Below are 17852 nucleotides of genomic sequence, written 5' to 3' on the forward strand. Positions count from 1 at the left end.
TGAACACAAATCAACATTTGAAGATTGTCATTGGACATATTGTTGTTTGGTTGTAGTAGGGTTCCCAAATGCCTTCACTGACGATACATTTTTTTTTTTTAACATTTTTATCATCTACACAGAAACACATTTTCAGATGTTAGAGTTATAAAATTCCTCTATTGTTTCTTACCGTTCTAATGAAGCACACATGCAAATGACACTTGGGGGGTGGGGGGGGGGGAATACAAACTTATACAACATACCACAGCACTTGGTAAACAATCTGTCCATTTAATGTCAACTTAATGAGAGAAAACGTGATTTGATCTGTGTCCAGAATTCTTTGCAAACAGCTGCAGAAACAATACACTGCAGACATAATCGTCTATTTTGCAGCTTTCCATCTGTGAAACAACTCCCTCTGTGTCGAAGACACACAATGTGCACAAACGGTCTGCCAAGATAAACACCGCACAGTATTTCTAACAATTGTTTTAGACAAAGCCAAATATTGGTCTCCAAGCCAAACACCAGCAAAGATAAACACTCTACCGCAACCATCAACATGCTAATCTGCATAGTCGGCCAAATTAGCGACGGGGAATGACAACGACGACGAAAATAACCGGGATGACTGACAGAGCAGCTGTCAAGTGTTGGAAATAGACACATTTAAGGTGCGGAAAGTGTGGATCTTTGTCATGTTTGACAAGTACAAAAACATGGTCGCAGCAGAGACAACAGACCACAGATTTTCCACATCTCCACCACGCCACTCATCAAGCCCGAAGAGCCGGAGCAAAAATTACACTGCCGGCCCGGGCTGGCATACCACAAAAATGTCCGCGTCGGAAGAATAATCTCGTTCGCAGCGCGGTCCAAGGCTAAAATTTCCGGACGTGGTCGAAAGCAACGTCCGTTATCAACTCTGCTCCTGGTCCACCACCGAGACCTCCAGTACAGTTTTTTTGTTGTGATTTTTGGCATACCAGTACACTCCTAGTTAGCATTGAAACCGAAGCACAGGGTAGCACAGACCTTCACCAAGGCATTTGTTGCCTTTGCAGTCTATCCAGCCATCTACAGTATTTTTTATACCACTTATTGGGTGAGCTGGGGCCTATCCCAGCTGGTTTCAGAGAAGAGGTGGGGTATACCCGAGTCTGGTCACCAGTCAATTGCAGGGCTTTAGATACCAGGTCAACAGGGTGGTAGGCCCAAGGGCCAACACCATGACTTCCGTTTTCTTTTCATTGAAATTCAAGAAGTTCAATGCCATCCAATATTTGATGTCCTCCAGACTGGACAAAAAGTGGACTTAAAGAGAAAGCATCTGACTGTCATCTGCATAACAGTGAAAGGAAATACCATGTTTTCTTAAGATGGAACCTAGGGGGCAGCAAATACAATGAAAACATCGAGGGCCCCAGAATTGAACCCTGTGGAACACCATACGACAGTGGGACAACCAAGGCTAACATAAAATGTCCTGCCTGTCAAGTAACATCTCAACTACTCTAGATCACTACCACTAATGCCCACACAATCACTGCGAGAACATGAAATCTCCGTAGAGGAAGGCCAGAGCCAAGATTCAAACCCAAATCCCGGAACTGTGAGACAGCCATGCTAACCAGTAGGACATTATTCTTCCTTTGCGACATGGCTAGGTGGTAGAGTATCCCATCTGTGAGGTTGTGTGCTTGATGCTCACTCCTGCTTACCCATGTCAAAGTGTCCTTGAGCAAGACACTGAACCCCACAAATGATGTGGTTTCAAAGTTTCACAGAGTTTGACAATAGGCGGTACTAGTGGTTATCGTGTCTGACTCGCACTTCTTTGGTTCAGGATCTAAATTTCGGCACTCCTGGATGGGATATGCACGTTCTCCTTGTAACTTGGGTAGGCTTTCTCCTGGTACTCTGCTTCCTCGTACGTTGCGAGTGGCACCAGTCCAGATTGTCTCAGTCCCGCCTCTCGCCCAAAGTCATCTGGTTTGGCTTCATTTCACCCAAGTACAAAAGAAAACAGATAGATGAATGGCGTTCAACACCCTCTGTGGTCTTTACCTAGAGAACAAAATCGAGGGGGGAAATGTCTCTCACAGTCCCTGACTTCCTTTTGCCAATAATAAACGGCTGCTTCTTCCTCTTCTTAGATCCTCCTGCAAGGCAAGAATCCCGGTGTGGTTTGGGAGTACACGCTGCCTCGCACTGAGAGGAAGCCAGACTACAGCTGGGGCGTGGTGCGCTCCGACTGTTCAGCTCCCTGCGCCGGAGGTGACTTGGATGACTTTGAATGTCGGTTTACCTTGATGCGTGTATACGGCCACATCAGGTTGGACGGATCGTGGCAATGCATGCCACAGTTGGATTAGGAATGCGTATCAGTGCAAGATGGGGCAGAAATTCGTAAAGCAGTTGGCAAAAAAAATAAATAAACAAATGCATGACCTAAGGCAGGGGTGTCCAAACTTTTTCATTTGAGGGCCACGTACAGAAAATCAGAAGGACGCAAGGGCCACATAATGTTATGAAGAAAAATTGTGTTTACTCCTAAAAATTGTACAAATAATGTATTTGTCCTTTTGCATATTTATAAAAAATGGTACAGTATATAAACCAATTTATTTGTAATATGAGAATAGGGTTATTATAGTTTTGGAATTTTTCATTGTAGTTTTTATTTTGTTTTGAGTCTTTTTTTTTTTAAATTTAGTTAGTTTTAATTAGTTTTCAGGGTGGTTCTGTTAGTTTTTATTAGGTTTAGTTCTTTAATAAATGCTTAGTTTTAGTTTAGTTAGTTTCAGTATTAGTTTTAGTTTTTAGTTAGTTTTTTTTGTATGTGTATTACTTGTGCACAATATTTAAAAAACACCATGGGTGCAACGTTGTTATTATTCTGGTTTATATCAAAATAAATTTACTAAAAATCGCATTTAAAATCATCCACAAAGGCTCATGCATTAAATTAATGACCACAGACTAAAACAAAGGACATTTTTGCTATAATTATAGTTAGTTTTATTTTTAGTTAGTTTTGTAAACATAAAATGTAGTTTCAGTTTTCTTTTTTCAAAAAACATCGTCGTTTTTATTTTATTTCGTTAACGAAATTGTAATTTTGAATTTTAGTTTTTTCGTTAGTTTTAGTTAACTAAAATAACCTTTAATAGCACCTGTTTTTCGACACCCTCCCTTCTTACTTTGACCATCTCCAAACATTTTTGTTTTTATTTTATTTGAACTGAGTCAAATGCCATTTTTAGCATATCTCGCGGGCCACTAAAAAATTGGATGGCGGGGCCGCAAATGGCCCCCGGGCCGTAGTTTGGACACCCCTGTTCGATGAATGACATGGTGGATTTGACTTCATCAATGTCACGTAAAATGCACGTCGTTTTTGTTTCTGTTTATTTTTCCAGTTTTATCGCACCGTGTCCACAAAAGCGTCTAATTGGCAAAGTTGTCTTAACATTTAGGATTCATGGTGCCATCTGTTCTTCAACCTGAGATTTACAGTCTCCTATTTTTTTTTTTTTTTTTTACTGAAGAACAGGAAAATTCTTGTTTCCAATATTATCCATCTGTCCATTGCTGTTTAAACTGTTATCTTGAAGCAAGATTTTCCATCCTATATAATCACTTGTGACAGCTACAATAACAAACAAAGAAGTGCACACAGAGAATTGAGAAGCCCCCTTGTTGAATGCAAATATATATTTTCCAAAAAACTTGGACGCTTCACTCAAAAGCCTTCAGGCATTATTTACCAGCAATGTGTATTTAAAAAAATAAAAAATAAAAAATACACACGAGATACTTGGATTACATTGAATGGCCGATGAATGTATTGTATATATATTTTTCTTTCTCTTCACATGGTAGTAAACGAAACAGCAATTTCATTGTTTGTTTCGATTTAATCAACAGTTGTTTTTTTTCACCCTTCAAATTGCTAAATCAGATGTAGCATAAAACAGTTTTTGGAACTTTTCATTTTAGTTAGTTTTTATTTCGTTTTGAGTTTTGTTTTTGAAACTTAGTTCGTTTTAATTCGTTTTCATGGTGATTCTGTTCATTTTTTATTAATTTTAGTTATTTAATAAATACTATAAATACTTAGTTTTAGCTAGTTTCAGTATTAGTTTTAGTTTGTTTTTTTAAAATGTGTATTACTTGTGCGCAATATTTAAAAAACACCATGGGAGCGACGTCATCTGAAGGTGTTTTTCTATTGGCTGCTGCTAGATGACGTCGCTTCTGTGTGACACACTTTCAAACGTCCTTATCTGGTTAATATCAAAATACATCTACTTAAATATATGCTATATATCTAATTATACTATAATTATAGTTAGTTTTCATTAGTTTTGTAAACGTAAAATGTAGTTTCAGTTAGTTTAGTTTTTTTTTCAAAGCATTCTCGTTTTTATTTTATTTCGTTAACAAAATTGATTTGTGAATTTTAGGTTTTTTTCGTTAGTTTTAGTTAACAAAATAACCTTGTTTCAGATACATTATTTGTAGTAATTTTCGGACCAATAGACTTAGACTTAGACTTAGATTTGACTTTATTGATCCCTTTGGGATGGCTCCCTTTACATGTCCAGCAGCAATAAGAACACATAATAAAATAAAATAAAATAATTAAATCAATCAATAAATAAGGTTATTACACCAGAGATTGAATTAATAATAATAATAATAAAATATAAAATAAAAATTCAGTCAATAAATAAGGTTATCACACCAGAGATTGAATTTATAATAATAATAATAATAATAATAATAAATAAATAAACATTGAATGACGTCAAACTGGGTTTTTAGGGAACTCCATACTAAAAAATGTTTCATGTTTCCATCCCTCCAGGTCGCATTTCCACGAAAGCCATTTGCCTCCAGGACCAGAAAGTTCACGTCAACGCCACCATGTGCAATCCGCTCACGAGACCCACGCTGGGCTCGCACCTCTGCAATACGCAGCCCTGCCCTGCATAGTAAGTGCTTGCGTGTGTGTTTGTGGTTTGCGGGGATGCGCCTCCATGTTGCCAAATGTTGCGCTGCTTTTTATTACAGGCTTGCGCGCCCTCGCCGCGCTTTGCGGTTTCGGGGAGTCTGCACTTTGTCCGCGGTCGAGTTGCTTTCCTCCTCCTTCGCCTTCCTCTTCTGCCCACTCTTTAATCTCTCCCCTGTTCCTTTTTGAGAAACTCACCGAAAGAGTTTGCGGCTCAGGTCAACGGGACGCGTCCCGTCGTGCGTCGCGTTAAAATCGCAGGCGGTGTTTTAATCCGATTGCTATAACGTGACGCTGTGTTCTTCATGTTGTCCACCACATAAAGACAGATTTAAAGTTTTTAATCAGTCATTTAGGTCCATTTCTCAGATCAGAACTTTAGCCATAAGTTACATTAGAACATCCATCCAGATGAATAATAATAATAATGAATAAATGATGAAGCAATTTGTCACACAGTGACAATCAGACTTGTCATTCTGATGACACTGACATGTTTATTGACACTTTAAAGAGATGAACTAAGGATTCATCTCATCTTTCTTTCGAAGAAAAATGTTTCACTATAAATCAGGATCGCCTCCCACTGGTCTGGAATGCACATTGCAGTGTCCTCACTCGCTTTACCAGTCCTCTTGTTGTAACATTGTTGCAAGTGAAATGTTACTAAACACAATGGACACTTTTTTGTTTGTTTGTTTAAAAGGAAATATTACTTTAATAGAAATCAATCGCCTTAAAATAAATAAAATAAATCCTAATAAAATAATCCAAATAAATAAAATAAATCCTATTTTTAGAATATAGAATATCCCTAGAACTGAAAAGAAATCAGGTGACTTTTTATATTACATATATACGAAAGGGAGGTGATGTGTTTATTTGGATTTTTTAGAACTGAATATTGCAGGGGTATCAAACTCAACTTTTTTGGAGGTCAATAGAGAGAGTCTGAGGGTGTCTGGGCTGCATCATGTAGGCTAACCCCCCCCCCCCCCCCCCCCCCCCAAAAAAAAGAGGTTCAAGTGTCCAAAAAAAGTACAACTAATGCAAGTTTTTCAATCTTTGCAATCTGGTACTTTGCATACTCCTCAGCATGTCTCGTTGAGTCATGGCGTCTGATTTCCTGTGCAAAAACAAACAAACAAAAAAAACTATGCGCCTCTGGCTTTTCTTGAAATTGGTCTTTCTCGTGGCCAACCTGTGTCATCATGGCAGGTTTTGAAACAGAAATGACTGGAACTGGGTGACGTGATGTTTTCCTTCCAATTGGTGTCACTTCAGAATGACGTTTCAGAGAAAGCGGTCAAATGGTCGCTCAGTAGTGCGCCGGGAAATATCATTACGTGGGCCACAAATGGCCTCCCGGCCGCTGGTTTCAAACCACTTGATTATTGAGTTCAAGCTGCGAAAAACAACCATTCTCATTCATACCTGTGGATAATTTATAGTCTTATCAATAAAGTCAATAAATCAATAAACCTAAAATGGAGATGTTTGGATTGAGAGAAAAGTATGTGGACAACATGCAAACTCAACACAGGAAAGAAAGTTCACATTCAAATCCCGAAGCAGATGTGCCATCGTCTTTACCTGGCAGCGTTTTATTTACGTTTTAAAACCATCTTTTGTATGGAGGACCAAAACTGCCAAAATTCGAAATAAATAAATAAATGTCTAAAAGTGAAAATAAAAAGGAATATAAAAAAATATATAATTCCAAAATTATATCTAAAAAAATAAATATAAATGGAAATAAATCCGTTTTTATTTTCACTTATCGTCATTTATTTATTTATTTAGACAAAATAAATGACTAAATAATTAAATAAATGTCTAAATAAATAAATAAATAAATAACGAAAAGTGAAAATAAAAATGGATTTATTTCCATTAAAATGTATTTTTTTAGATATAATTTTGGAATGATATTTTTTTTATATATTCATTTTTATTTTCACTTTTAGACATTTATTTATTTATTTAGTCATTTATTTATTTCGAATTTTGGCAGTTTTGGTCCTCCATACTTTTGACGTCAATAAAACCTCTTTGGCCGATCAGCCCACCCATGTTTCGACCTCGTGCATCGAAAGGCTTTCAAGAGGGCGTGCGCGCACGCACGCAGGCTCGAGCGCTGCGGTGGCGCTCAAGTCGAAGCGGCACCCCGTTTCCTCCCCCGGCAAGTGATTTACATGCGCGCTGCGCCCAAGAGGCAGGGCACGGCGTTTTGGGGTCAGGGAGAGCACGAGCACTTCCACCTAATGCTGCAATTACGCGTCGCGCGTCCAAGCCGCGAGGCCGAAAAAATAGACATGCAAAGCAAGCGTCGGATGGTCGGGGACGTTGACGCTTTGGCTCGCTCGGGCTGCCGCGACAAGTCCGGGCCGGGCCGGAGAGCCGATCGACGCGTACCGCCGCCAACACGCGGCCTCTGTTCCCAACACTCGAGACGCCATTTCCTGCCACTAATCTCAGGCATTGCATTTCTCTTATCTCAGCTGAAGGTATTAAAGAGCCCCCCCCCACCCCGCCGTGCACGTCCGGACACGGCCCCTTTGTTTGGAAGGGGGCCGACAGTAGCAGACTAGTCTAGTTGCGTATTTTTCTGTGGAACGCGTACTCAGCTAATTGCTGAGAAACTCGCCAATTCACGGCTCTCACAGTGTGTTTGCGCGCCATTTGTAACGACAAGATGTCACCAAAGCCCAATAGGAAAGTAGTAATTGGTATCAAGAAAATATAGTGATAGAGTGATACACGTGAGACTAAGATTTTTGAATTGAGTCTGGGTTATTACCTCATTCAGACCCTGCTTGACCAGCCACATGAAACATTTTATATACTGTATATGGGATGTCACGATAAAGGCAATATCGTGATATCGTGATATTAAAACTGCCACAATATCGTCGTCGTCATGTTCACAATATTTAAAAGGAACACATCTGTTCAAAAAGTCAGGTTGGTTTCCATTTGTGCAGTTCTAGCACCCTCTAGTGGCTAGTTTATTAGTGCAATTTGATTTTAATTAGGGATGTTTTGGCCTTCTGTGTTTCAAATCTATACTAATTGTCAGATAAAGCGGAACCTAATTTGCTTGTGAAGTGATCAATGTGTGCTTGCATTAGCAAGTAAGTGCCTCAATATTGTTATGAGAGATTGTAGGTGGTTTATATGCATTGCTGTTATGTACAAAAGCACAATATTGTGCTTTTTTTTTTTTAGTATGAGCTCTTTTTTTTTTTTTTTTTTTTTTTCAATATTGTGATCTTTTTTAAATATCGCCAACCCCCACACAGTATCGTGATAATTATCGTATCGTGATGTTTGGATATCGTTACATCCCTACTGTATATATGCTGTTAGGTGATTAAAATTTTGTAACAAATTCATCGATTAATTGCACAATTTTTATATAATTAATCACGATTAATCACATACCAGGAAATGAATATCTGCTAACAAACAAAACAGGTGTTATTGCTTTATTGCTGCTTTTTTTTTTTTTTTTAAGGTAATTAATGTAAGATGAATTTTAAATGCTATTTAAGTACTTTGGGCTCATAACTTGTGGTATATTTAGGGTTTAACAAATAATACTTTTTTTTTTTCTATCCTCTGCAAATAACAAGGGTTGTTGAGGTCCACCTGAGTAGCGCTACCTTAGAAACACTCACGTATCGGAAATAGCTCCACTCAACAATGATGACCGACACTTTTCCACAAATAGAAATCAACCCGTTGATTAGAAATAATCTCATCATCTGTTTGAGCGACAGAGGCATCAACAAACAATCTTGCCTTGTCGGTTTTTCCCAGATAACTTCTTCAATTAGCAATCATGGTTCTTTTCTCATTCATAATGCGAACGACTTACTTGTAACTTTTGCACTTTGGCTGCTGACATGTTTTATTGCGCTGAGATTCCCGCGGGGCCCCGGCCTGTCTCGCCAGACCCAGTCAGTCCACGAAACACACGCCGACCTGCTTTATACACTTTGACCCCCCACGCCGCCGTTTGGCCGTCAAGGAAAAGAGAGCGGTGACTGCGGTGCGGCAACAAAATTGGTCATATAACGAGTGGAAGTGGGGATTGTGTACACGCTTCAGTGTCAGTTTCACAAGCTTGTTGTGAAGTTGAGACGCACACGAAGACAATGAAGAGATTTCACTTTGTAAGGGTTGAGTTATTGGACTTTTGTGTTCTTGGTGAGACATCAAACTTGCCCGCACGTGTGGAGTTTGTTCATGTAGAGCTTTGTGTTTAATTCTGGGTCATCAAACTTTGCCGCCATGCTCGCCCACTCACAATGAGAAGAATTCCATTATTTTTTTTTATTTTTTTTTTTTTTGCAGCGCAATGTCACCTTCTGTCTAGTATATGTGGTCAAACTTTGGTAGAAATAGTATGAAATCTTTCGGGTGAGTTTGTCTTTGATTGGCACTTCCTGGCATTTTCAGGTTTGACTTTTATTTTTTTGTGGGTCTTCTCATGACAGACTTGCCTACCAAATTTGATTTAGTCAAGTGGGGCTGATTTTTAAAATGGATTATTAGTGTTTTGTATTTTTATGGTGAGTCGGCAAACTTTGCGCCGCTCGCGTGCAATTCTTAAAACTCAAAAACCTTTCAATTTAGTGTTGCTGATCGTTTGGTTGACTGTACGTGTGTCAAATTCACTCAGACAGTCAGAGTAAATTTCTCGAATGATTTCCATCTTCGAAGGAGTGCAAATGGTCCAAATGAAATTCAAATGGTCACTGCCATCCAAGATGGCAGACTTTCTGTACGTCTTCTTTTTCACGTTGCTCATTTGGTCCGATTCAGAGAGCATTTGTCAGATGCAAATTCGAGTGAGCGGTGACATGTTGTTATTTATAATCCCGGACAAAAACACAGTGAAGAAAAGAACCGGTCCTTAAAGCAACTCTTTTCCCCCAAAATATTGTCTGCGGAATTCTAAGAGAAGGCAAAACGCCTCCGTGCCCCGAGGTCGTTTTTATTTTTGCAGCCTCCAGAAGCATCTGCGCGACTCGACCATCGCTCTCCCGCCTAAAATCCCGCGGTGGTCAGACCACTCGTTTGCAGTAATCTCCCCCTTGAGCTGCGGTGCCAAAGACGGCGGCGGCTATTTTGGAGCAAAAAGATGTGGAGGACTCAAAAGATCTGATCTCATTCGAATTCCGTTTAGTTGGTTAGTGCATAGTTGAATTCAAATATAAAGTTTTTTACGGATAATTTGGGATTTAGGATCTTAGTTCCTGAGCTATTTCACATAATTTGACTTTGTCCAAAATCAACACAAATAATTTATCTGTCTTTTTTTTTATTTTATTTTTTTTTATTGACTGTCATTCAAGAATCTTATTCTGTAACTAAGAAATAATTTTTGGACTAAATCATGTAAAGGACTACTATGAAACATAATGACTTGACATTCATTTTTTGGATGTCATTCATAAAATCTCATTTTGAAATAGCTGAGGAAAACCATCAACATTTGTGAAAAAATGTTTGATTAATTAAAAAATAAATAAAAAATAGTATAGCCTTGGGACGTTTCAAGGAAAAAAAATTATATATATATATGTATATATATATATATATATATATATGTATGTATATATATATATATATATATATATATATATATATATATATATATATATATATATATATATATATATATATATATATATATATATAATTATATATATATAATTATTTTTTTCAGAAAAATGTGCCATTTTTTCCATTCATATTTTATTGCATTTTTTTTTTTTTATTATTTAAAAAAATAAATAAATAAATGCAATTTTTTTTCCTGAAAAGTGATGTTTTGGAGAAAAATTCTACTTTATTAAAAAAAATGTATTATTTATTTATTTATTTATTTATTTGTTTATTTAAGATTTTGTTTGGAGAAAATATCTATTATTGAAAAATTCTCGCTTATTTTTAAGAAATAATGTGGTCTTTTTTTTTAAAGGATGCAATTTTATGAGGAAAAAATCATATCTTTTTTATTAATGTAATATATTATAGAAATACTTTCGCAAAATGGTCAAATAAAAATACCAATTTTTTTTGAGAAAAATAGTACATGGTAAATGTTGCATTGCAGTTATGTTTTTGAGAAAAAAAAATAAACAGAATCATTATAATTTAAGATAAGATCAATATATATTTTATTTAATTAGAAAAAGGAAAAAGAAAAACCATAAAAGTAGTTTTTAAAAGATGTTTTTTTTAGTTAAAGTGTATTTTTCTGCAAAGTCTTGTATAATGTCTTTTTTTCTTTTTTTTTTAATGAAAATTGTCTTTAAAAAAAAAAAATTAAAATATATTGAATGTTTACTGAGCAAAATGAGAAACGACCTGTTGCGTTGTAAAGTCAAAACAAAAAATCTGACTCAGCACTAACAAGAAGAAAAAGTGTCAAAGATGAACTTTCTAGCAACCTCGAGATTTATTTATTCATTTATTTATGTATATATTTATTTATTTATTTTGAATTGCATTTACGATCCTTGAAAATCAATTCCTGTTTCTTTCAGTTGGTGGACAGGAGAATGGGCAGCATGCAGTCGCTCGTGCGGCGGCGGCCAGCAGAGCAGGACGCTGCGTTGCATGAGGAAGGTGACGTACCAGCGGGACGAGGCGGCCGCGCACTTCCCTGTGCCCCGTCATCTCGCCGGCGCAACTCCGGCCCTGCAACACGCAGGCCTGCCCGCCCGGGTGGAACACCGCCGCCTGGTCGCAGGTACCCTCATGTGTCAATCAAAGCGTGTCACGTCACTTTTTCTTTTTTTTTTTTTTTGCCTGGCTACTAAAACCATGTTGTCAACGAATTCTATATGTTTGAAAGAGCAAGCATCCGTTTGGCCTAATTGGACGAAACGAAGTTCTTGTGGATTGAAGCACTATGCCTACTTTTAAATTAGAGAAACTGTAGTCCAACTTTGTTCTTTTTCCCAAATTTTTGTTGTTTTCACTTTTTTTTTTAAGTGGGATGTCAGCAAAAATCCATCTTTTTTACTTTTGTGGACATATGTGAATTTAAATGGAGCCTCTGTGGCCTTAAATTAAAACATGGTGACATGTTTTCAAGATGTTTGCATAATGAAAGGCTTTACAAGAGCGAAGAAGTAAACAAGAAAGAAACGTGTCTCACTCATCCTCAACACACTGCTGCCCTCTGCTGGAAATTTCGCCAGCTGACAACTTGCAAGAAGTAACTGAAAATATGACACACGTTTTTGCTGATGTTGGAACCCCCAAATTAAATAGTAATTATTTGAAATTGTACAAATTCTAAAATATTATGTCACACTAACTAAAAAAATATTGTTTTTATCATCCTTTAAATGTTACTCGGCATGTCCTCTTCTTCTTCTTCTTGTTATTATTGTTAATAATAATAATAATAATAATAATAATAATAATAATAATAATAATATGAGCATGATTTGTCAAGAAAAAAGATTTACATCGTCAAAAATGATTTGGATTGAGGGAAAAAAAATGATATTTTCATGAAAACAGTTCTACTTTTTTTTTTTTAAGTGGTAATCTTTTGGTAAAAGTTTTTTTTTTTTTTTTTTTTTTATTGTTTTGGAAAAAAAAACAATATTTGAGCCATATTTTGGACACCGCGACCCTTGTGAAGAATAAGCGGTCAAGAAAATGGATGGATGGATGGACAGCATTCATACAAGAACTGCGTTTTTGTTTGTTTTTAGTTAAATTTTGATATAAAAGGTTTTATTTTTTAGCAAAAGAAAAAATAAATAAATAAATAAAAGTCGTATTTTTACAGAAACACGATGTGCTGTAAAGACAAAAATGAGATTTTAGAATAAATTCAGATTTGTTTTGACTTTTAGATGTATTTTTCAGGACAAGATGACTTTTGCTTTTAAGCTTTTTTTTTTTTTTTTCTCTCTCAAATCAAAGCCAGCTTTCTATGGGGGGGAGGAGTAAGTTTTAAGTTTTCTAGAATCTGATATGTTGTAAAACTTTATATAGGCCATGCCAGGCCAGATCATAATTATGTTTAGTAAAAAAAAAAAAAAAAAAAAAAAAAAGACAGAGAGGTTGTGGGCTTTCACTGATCCGTCAATCTTGGTGACAGGTGTGTGACTGTGTGCTGAGTTCAAATGGCGGTTAAAGACATTCTCCTTGAAAAGACCAATGGAAGCTTTCAGTGTCAAAAGCACTGCTGGGATCGGGCAGCTTGTTTGTATCTTTGGTGTGCGTGCGTGCGTGTGTATATAAATGTCGTCTATGTTGATGGGTGCAGTCACATAAAGCGCCCTGGCGTCCCCGATGAGCAGTTGCACCCCCCCCCCCCCCCCCCCCATCTGAAGTTTACTGTTGTTGTGTTGCCCGATCCTCTGATGATTGGAGGTCACATTCATTTGTGAGCGATGGCCTTATTATTGCATTTAATGTTGTTTGGCTCCATCATGGAGCTTCAGCCAAACGGCGACCTTCGCTTTGCTAGCCGAGCGTGTCCGGAATTAGCAATGCAGTTACTCCTTTACTCACTATTTCTTCTATATATGTATATTCAGAGAGAAAAATATTCCCACTTTTTTTCCAAACCAATACCAAGTACCGATATGAAATAAAAAAAAAAAAAAAAAGACCTACCGGTATATATTCCAATATAGCATTTTTCCTCAAAATTGTATGAAATTAATGGCAATTTTCTCATCTTTTATTTTCTATCCTGATTGTCGTCGCGAGTAACAATACTTCAAAATAAGGCCTGCCTAATGGCACGATACCAATACCTGTTACTGGTGCTCTCCCAAATTAAAAACTTTTCTTTTAGATTTAAGTGATGTTTTGTTGATTAAAAAAAACCATTAACTCTCATTTATATGAATTTTTTTGAAAAAAAAATTCATTGTAGGCTTACAATTTTAGAAAAAAAATGTCAGAAACATGAATAGGACATTTGTTTTGTTGTAGATAAAATGTTAATGATTTTGGAGAAGAAAATAGCCAACTTTCAAGAATAAAGTCCATTTTTTTTAGTCATATATTTTCAATAATTGACATTTTTCAAAAAAAGATAATTGCAGTCTTACAATTTTAGAAAAAAAAAACCTGTTAGAAACACGAGTAGAACATTGTTGTTTTGTTTTGTTTTTTTAAAGATCAAATTTTAATGTTTTGGAGAAGAAAATAGCCAACTTTCAAGAATAAAGTAAACTTTTTGTAGTCATATTTTTTTCAATAATTGCCTTTTTTTTCAAGAAAATAATTGTAGTCTTCAATTTTAGAAAAAACAAATGTCAGAAACACGAGTTGGACATTGTTTTTTGTTTGTTTTTTTTTAAGGTAAAATCTTAATGTTTTGGAGAAGAAAATGGCTAATTTTCAAAAATAAAGTCAATTTTTTTAAGTCATATTTTTTCATTAATTGACATTTTTTCAAGAAAATAATTGCAATCTTACTTAGAATTTTAGAAAAAAAAATGTCAGAAACACGAGTAGAACATTGTTTTGTTTTTTTTGTTTTTTTTTAAAGATAAAATTTTAACGTTTTGGAGAAGAAAATAGCCAAGTTTAAAGAATAAAAAAAAATTTCAAGAAAATAATTGCAATTTTACAATTTTGTCAGAAACACGAGTAGAATATTTATTTTGTTTTTTCAAAGGTAAAATGTTAATGTTTGTGGAGAAAAAAAGGTAAACTTTCATTGATTAAAGTATTTTTTTTTTTTTTTTTTTTTTGCAATTTTGGCAACATTTCCACCTCCAACTAGGAAACATGCACTGACGTGTTGCATATTTGGGAGAACAAGTTGTACTCTTCCAAGAATAAAGTTAGTCAAATATTTGGGTCACTTGGAAGTAGTCCAAAAAAGTGGAGCGTATATTTTAAATCCCGAGCAAGGTTAAAAAAAAATCGTGTGAGGTTCACACGCACGCACGTACGCTCGCTTCCACTAACCCTCCAGAGGACGCCACCTGTGTCTGACCGCGTCTCCTCGCCCTCAGTGCTCCAAGAGTTGCGGCCGTGGACTGAGGAAGCGAAGCGTGTTCTGCCAAAGCGCCGACCCCGCGGCGGCGGCGGCGGCGGCGGCGGTGGTGCCCGACAGCATGTGCAGACAGAACCAGCGACCCAAAGCCCAGGAGAGCTGCGTGCTGCGCCGGTGCCCCAAGAACGACAGGCTGCAGTGGACGCACACTTCCTGGGGAGAGGTAAGAACGCGGAGGTATGATGCTTTGACCCACTTCAAATATGGAGGCCGCAGCCTCAAAGGAACTTCTCCTTTATGGAATAGCTCGTCACGCAGAATTCATAGAGTACATATACTGTGTGCATTATGCATATTTGTTACACTTGGAAGGACATTTCAGTCCTTCCATGATGAAATATAGAATAAAACTTGGAGTTATATTTGCATGGCTTTTGAAAAAGGCCTCTATAATTTTCAAGAATAAATTCGTATTTTTTTTTTTTTAGAAAAAAATATTACATACTTTCAATTTATTTTATTATTATTTTTTTACTATTATTATTATTTTTAGAAATTGCACTCTTATTAAGTGCAAAGTTGGTTTTTGCAAATAATAAATTCAATATTTTTGAGTGAAAAAAAAATTCATTTTTTAAGGAAGAATGTTGTATGATTTTTGAGAGGAAAAATATAATATAATGAATATTTTTCCAGAAAATTGTAATCTACTGTGCATGTACCATTTTATTTATTTATTTATTTTTGTCAAATTAATAGTTTGAAAAAAAATTAATAGTTTGAAAAAAATCCCCCCAAACATTATAAACTTAGGAGAATTTTTTTTTTTAGAAAAATAGTTTTTTTGCTATTTGAAAAAAAAAAAAAAAAAAGTTACAATATTTGAGAATAAAATAGCAAAATGATATATTTGTGGAAAATTTATATCCTTGGAGAATTTTTGGAGAGCTGTGACATTTAAAAAAAAATAAAATAAAATACAATACTGTGCATCTCTATTTACAATTTTGCCTATTCATGTTTTTTCATGGAATCAATCTGAAGCTATTTACTTAAAAAAAACAACTCACATATAAGTAATTTCTGTGCTCTTTCTGCAATTAGTTAGAAGCCACAAGATGCTGCCTAAATAGGAAAGTAGTACAATAATTGGTGTCAAGGAAGTATTTTGAAGTAACTGAGAGACAAGCTTGTCATTTTTTTTTAAAGATGAGTTTGAAATTATTATTAACTGTTTGGTAATCATCGTTTGTGGTTAATTTACTCGCGCACACACAGTCGAAGACATTTTGGAATTTTTGTCTTTTTAGTGCTCCGCGTCATGCGGTCCTGGCCTGCAGAAACGAGAACTCCGATGTGGGGAGAAAGACTTCCAGGGAGGGTAAGAAGTCTTTGCAACAATATCACTTGACTCCACAAAAGTCCAATTCAGTCATACGCTGTCCCCCAACTTAAACTTAAATGACTGTTTTAGATGCAAAAAAAAATTCATGTTTTTTTTTTTAATAGCATGTGTTCCTTTTCAGATTTGTGGAGTTTCCCGTGAGGAGGTGCAGGAACCTCGGCAAACCGTCGGCCGATCTGCAGCAGGCTTGCGACCGGGGCCCGTGCCCCGAGCTGGCCCGGGTCCTGGCGGGCAGGACCGTCCCTGGCGCTGTGGTGTCAAGCTGGTACTCGTCTCCATGGCAACAGGTACCCATCAACACCATTAAAGTGACACACACATTGTTACAAGCTAAAAAAAAAAAAAAAAGTCAAATAATGTATGTCACCAAAGGCGTAGTAAAGGCAGACAATTGCTTGGGGCCCCTTAGCCAGCAGGGGCCCCGTTCTATTTCTTTTCTTCACGCTTTTCTTCTTCTTCTACTTCCTCCTGGAGTGCTCGGTGTCGTGCGGCGGAGGCGTCCAGACCCGCGCCGTCCAGTGTCTGCATCAGGGTCGCCCGGCGACCGGCTGCCTGCTCCACCAGCGACCGCTCGCTACGCGGGCCTGCAACACCCAGTTCTGCCCGCGCCCCGTCCCGCCGCCGCAACAACACCACCACAACCGGGTCACAGCCGTCGGGAACACAATAAGAGGTAAAGTGCTTCCAAGTTGCCATTTTTTTTTTTTTTTTTTTTTTTTTTTTTTTTTTGTCGACAGCGGTACTGAGGTCTGGAAGCCCATTCCCGCCAGTAAAAAAAAAAAAAATCACTGCCGGTTACTGACAGTTTAAAAAAAAAAAACAATTATGCCAACTCTATATTTTTACAAATTTTGCCACTAATACTGAATGAATATCCCTGTATTTTTTTTTTTTTTTTTTTTTTTTTTACAAAGTTGCCAACTCTATATTTTTAAAAATTTTGCCACTAACATTTTCTTTTTTACTGCAAATGAATATCGGCTTGAAAAATCTTGGTCTCCTTGGCAACTAATAATTGGTAGTGGCTGTAATTTTTATTTTTTTTTTAAACAAAGCTGCCAATTCTTTATATTTTTAAAAATTTTGACGCTAATATTTTCTTTTTTTACCGCAAATGAATATCCCTGTAATTTTTGTTATATATTTTTAAACAAAGCTGCCAATTCTTTATATTAAAAAAATGATGCTAATATTTTCTCTTTTACTGCAAATGAATTTCCCTGTAATTTTTGTTATTTTTTTAATTAAAGCTGCCAATTCTTTACATAAAAAAAAAAAAAAATGAGGCTAATATTTTCTCTTTTACTGCAAATGAATATCTCTGTAATTTTTGTTATATTTTTTTTAAACAAAGCTGCCAATTCTTTATATATATATTTTTAAATTTGACGCTAATATTTTCTCTTTTACTGCAAATGAATATCGGCTTGAAAAATCTTATTGGTCTC

General features: G+C 36.3%; 1 protein-coding gene across 1 annotated transcript in view; it reads left to right on the forward strand.

Moving 5' to 3' along the window:
- adamts18 (ADAM metallopeptidase with thrombospondin type 1 motif, 18) overlaps positions 1-17852 on the forward strand; it is a 74618-nt gene that overhangs the window by 55871 nt on the left and 895 nt on the right. The window contains 8 exon segments of the mRNA XM_077520145.1: positions 2142-2262; positions 4859-4985; positions 11563-11677; positions 11679-11768; positions 15019-15222; positions 16310-16380; positions 16526-16691; positions 16879-17077. Of these exon segments, the coding sequence (XP_077376271.1) occupies positions 2142-2262; positions 4859-4985; positions 11563-11677; positions 11679-11768; positions 15019-15222; positions 16310-16380; positions 16526-16691; positions 16879-17077 (1093 nt within the window).

Source organism: Festucalex cinctus, chromosome 4 (assembly GCF_051991245.1).
Source record: "Festucalex cinctus isolate MCC-2025b chromosome 4, RoL_Fcin_1.0, whole genome shotgun sequence".
Lineage (NCBI taxonomy): Eukaryota > Metazoa > Chordata > Actinopteri > Syngnathiformes > Syngnathidae > Festucalex > Festucalex cinctus.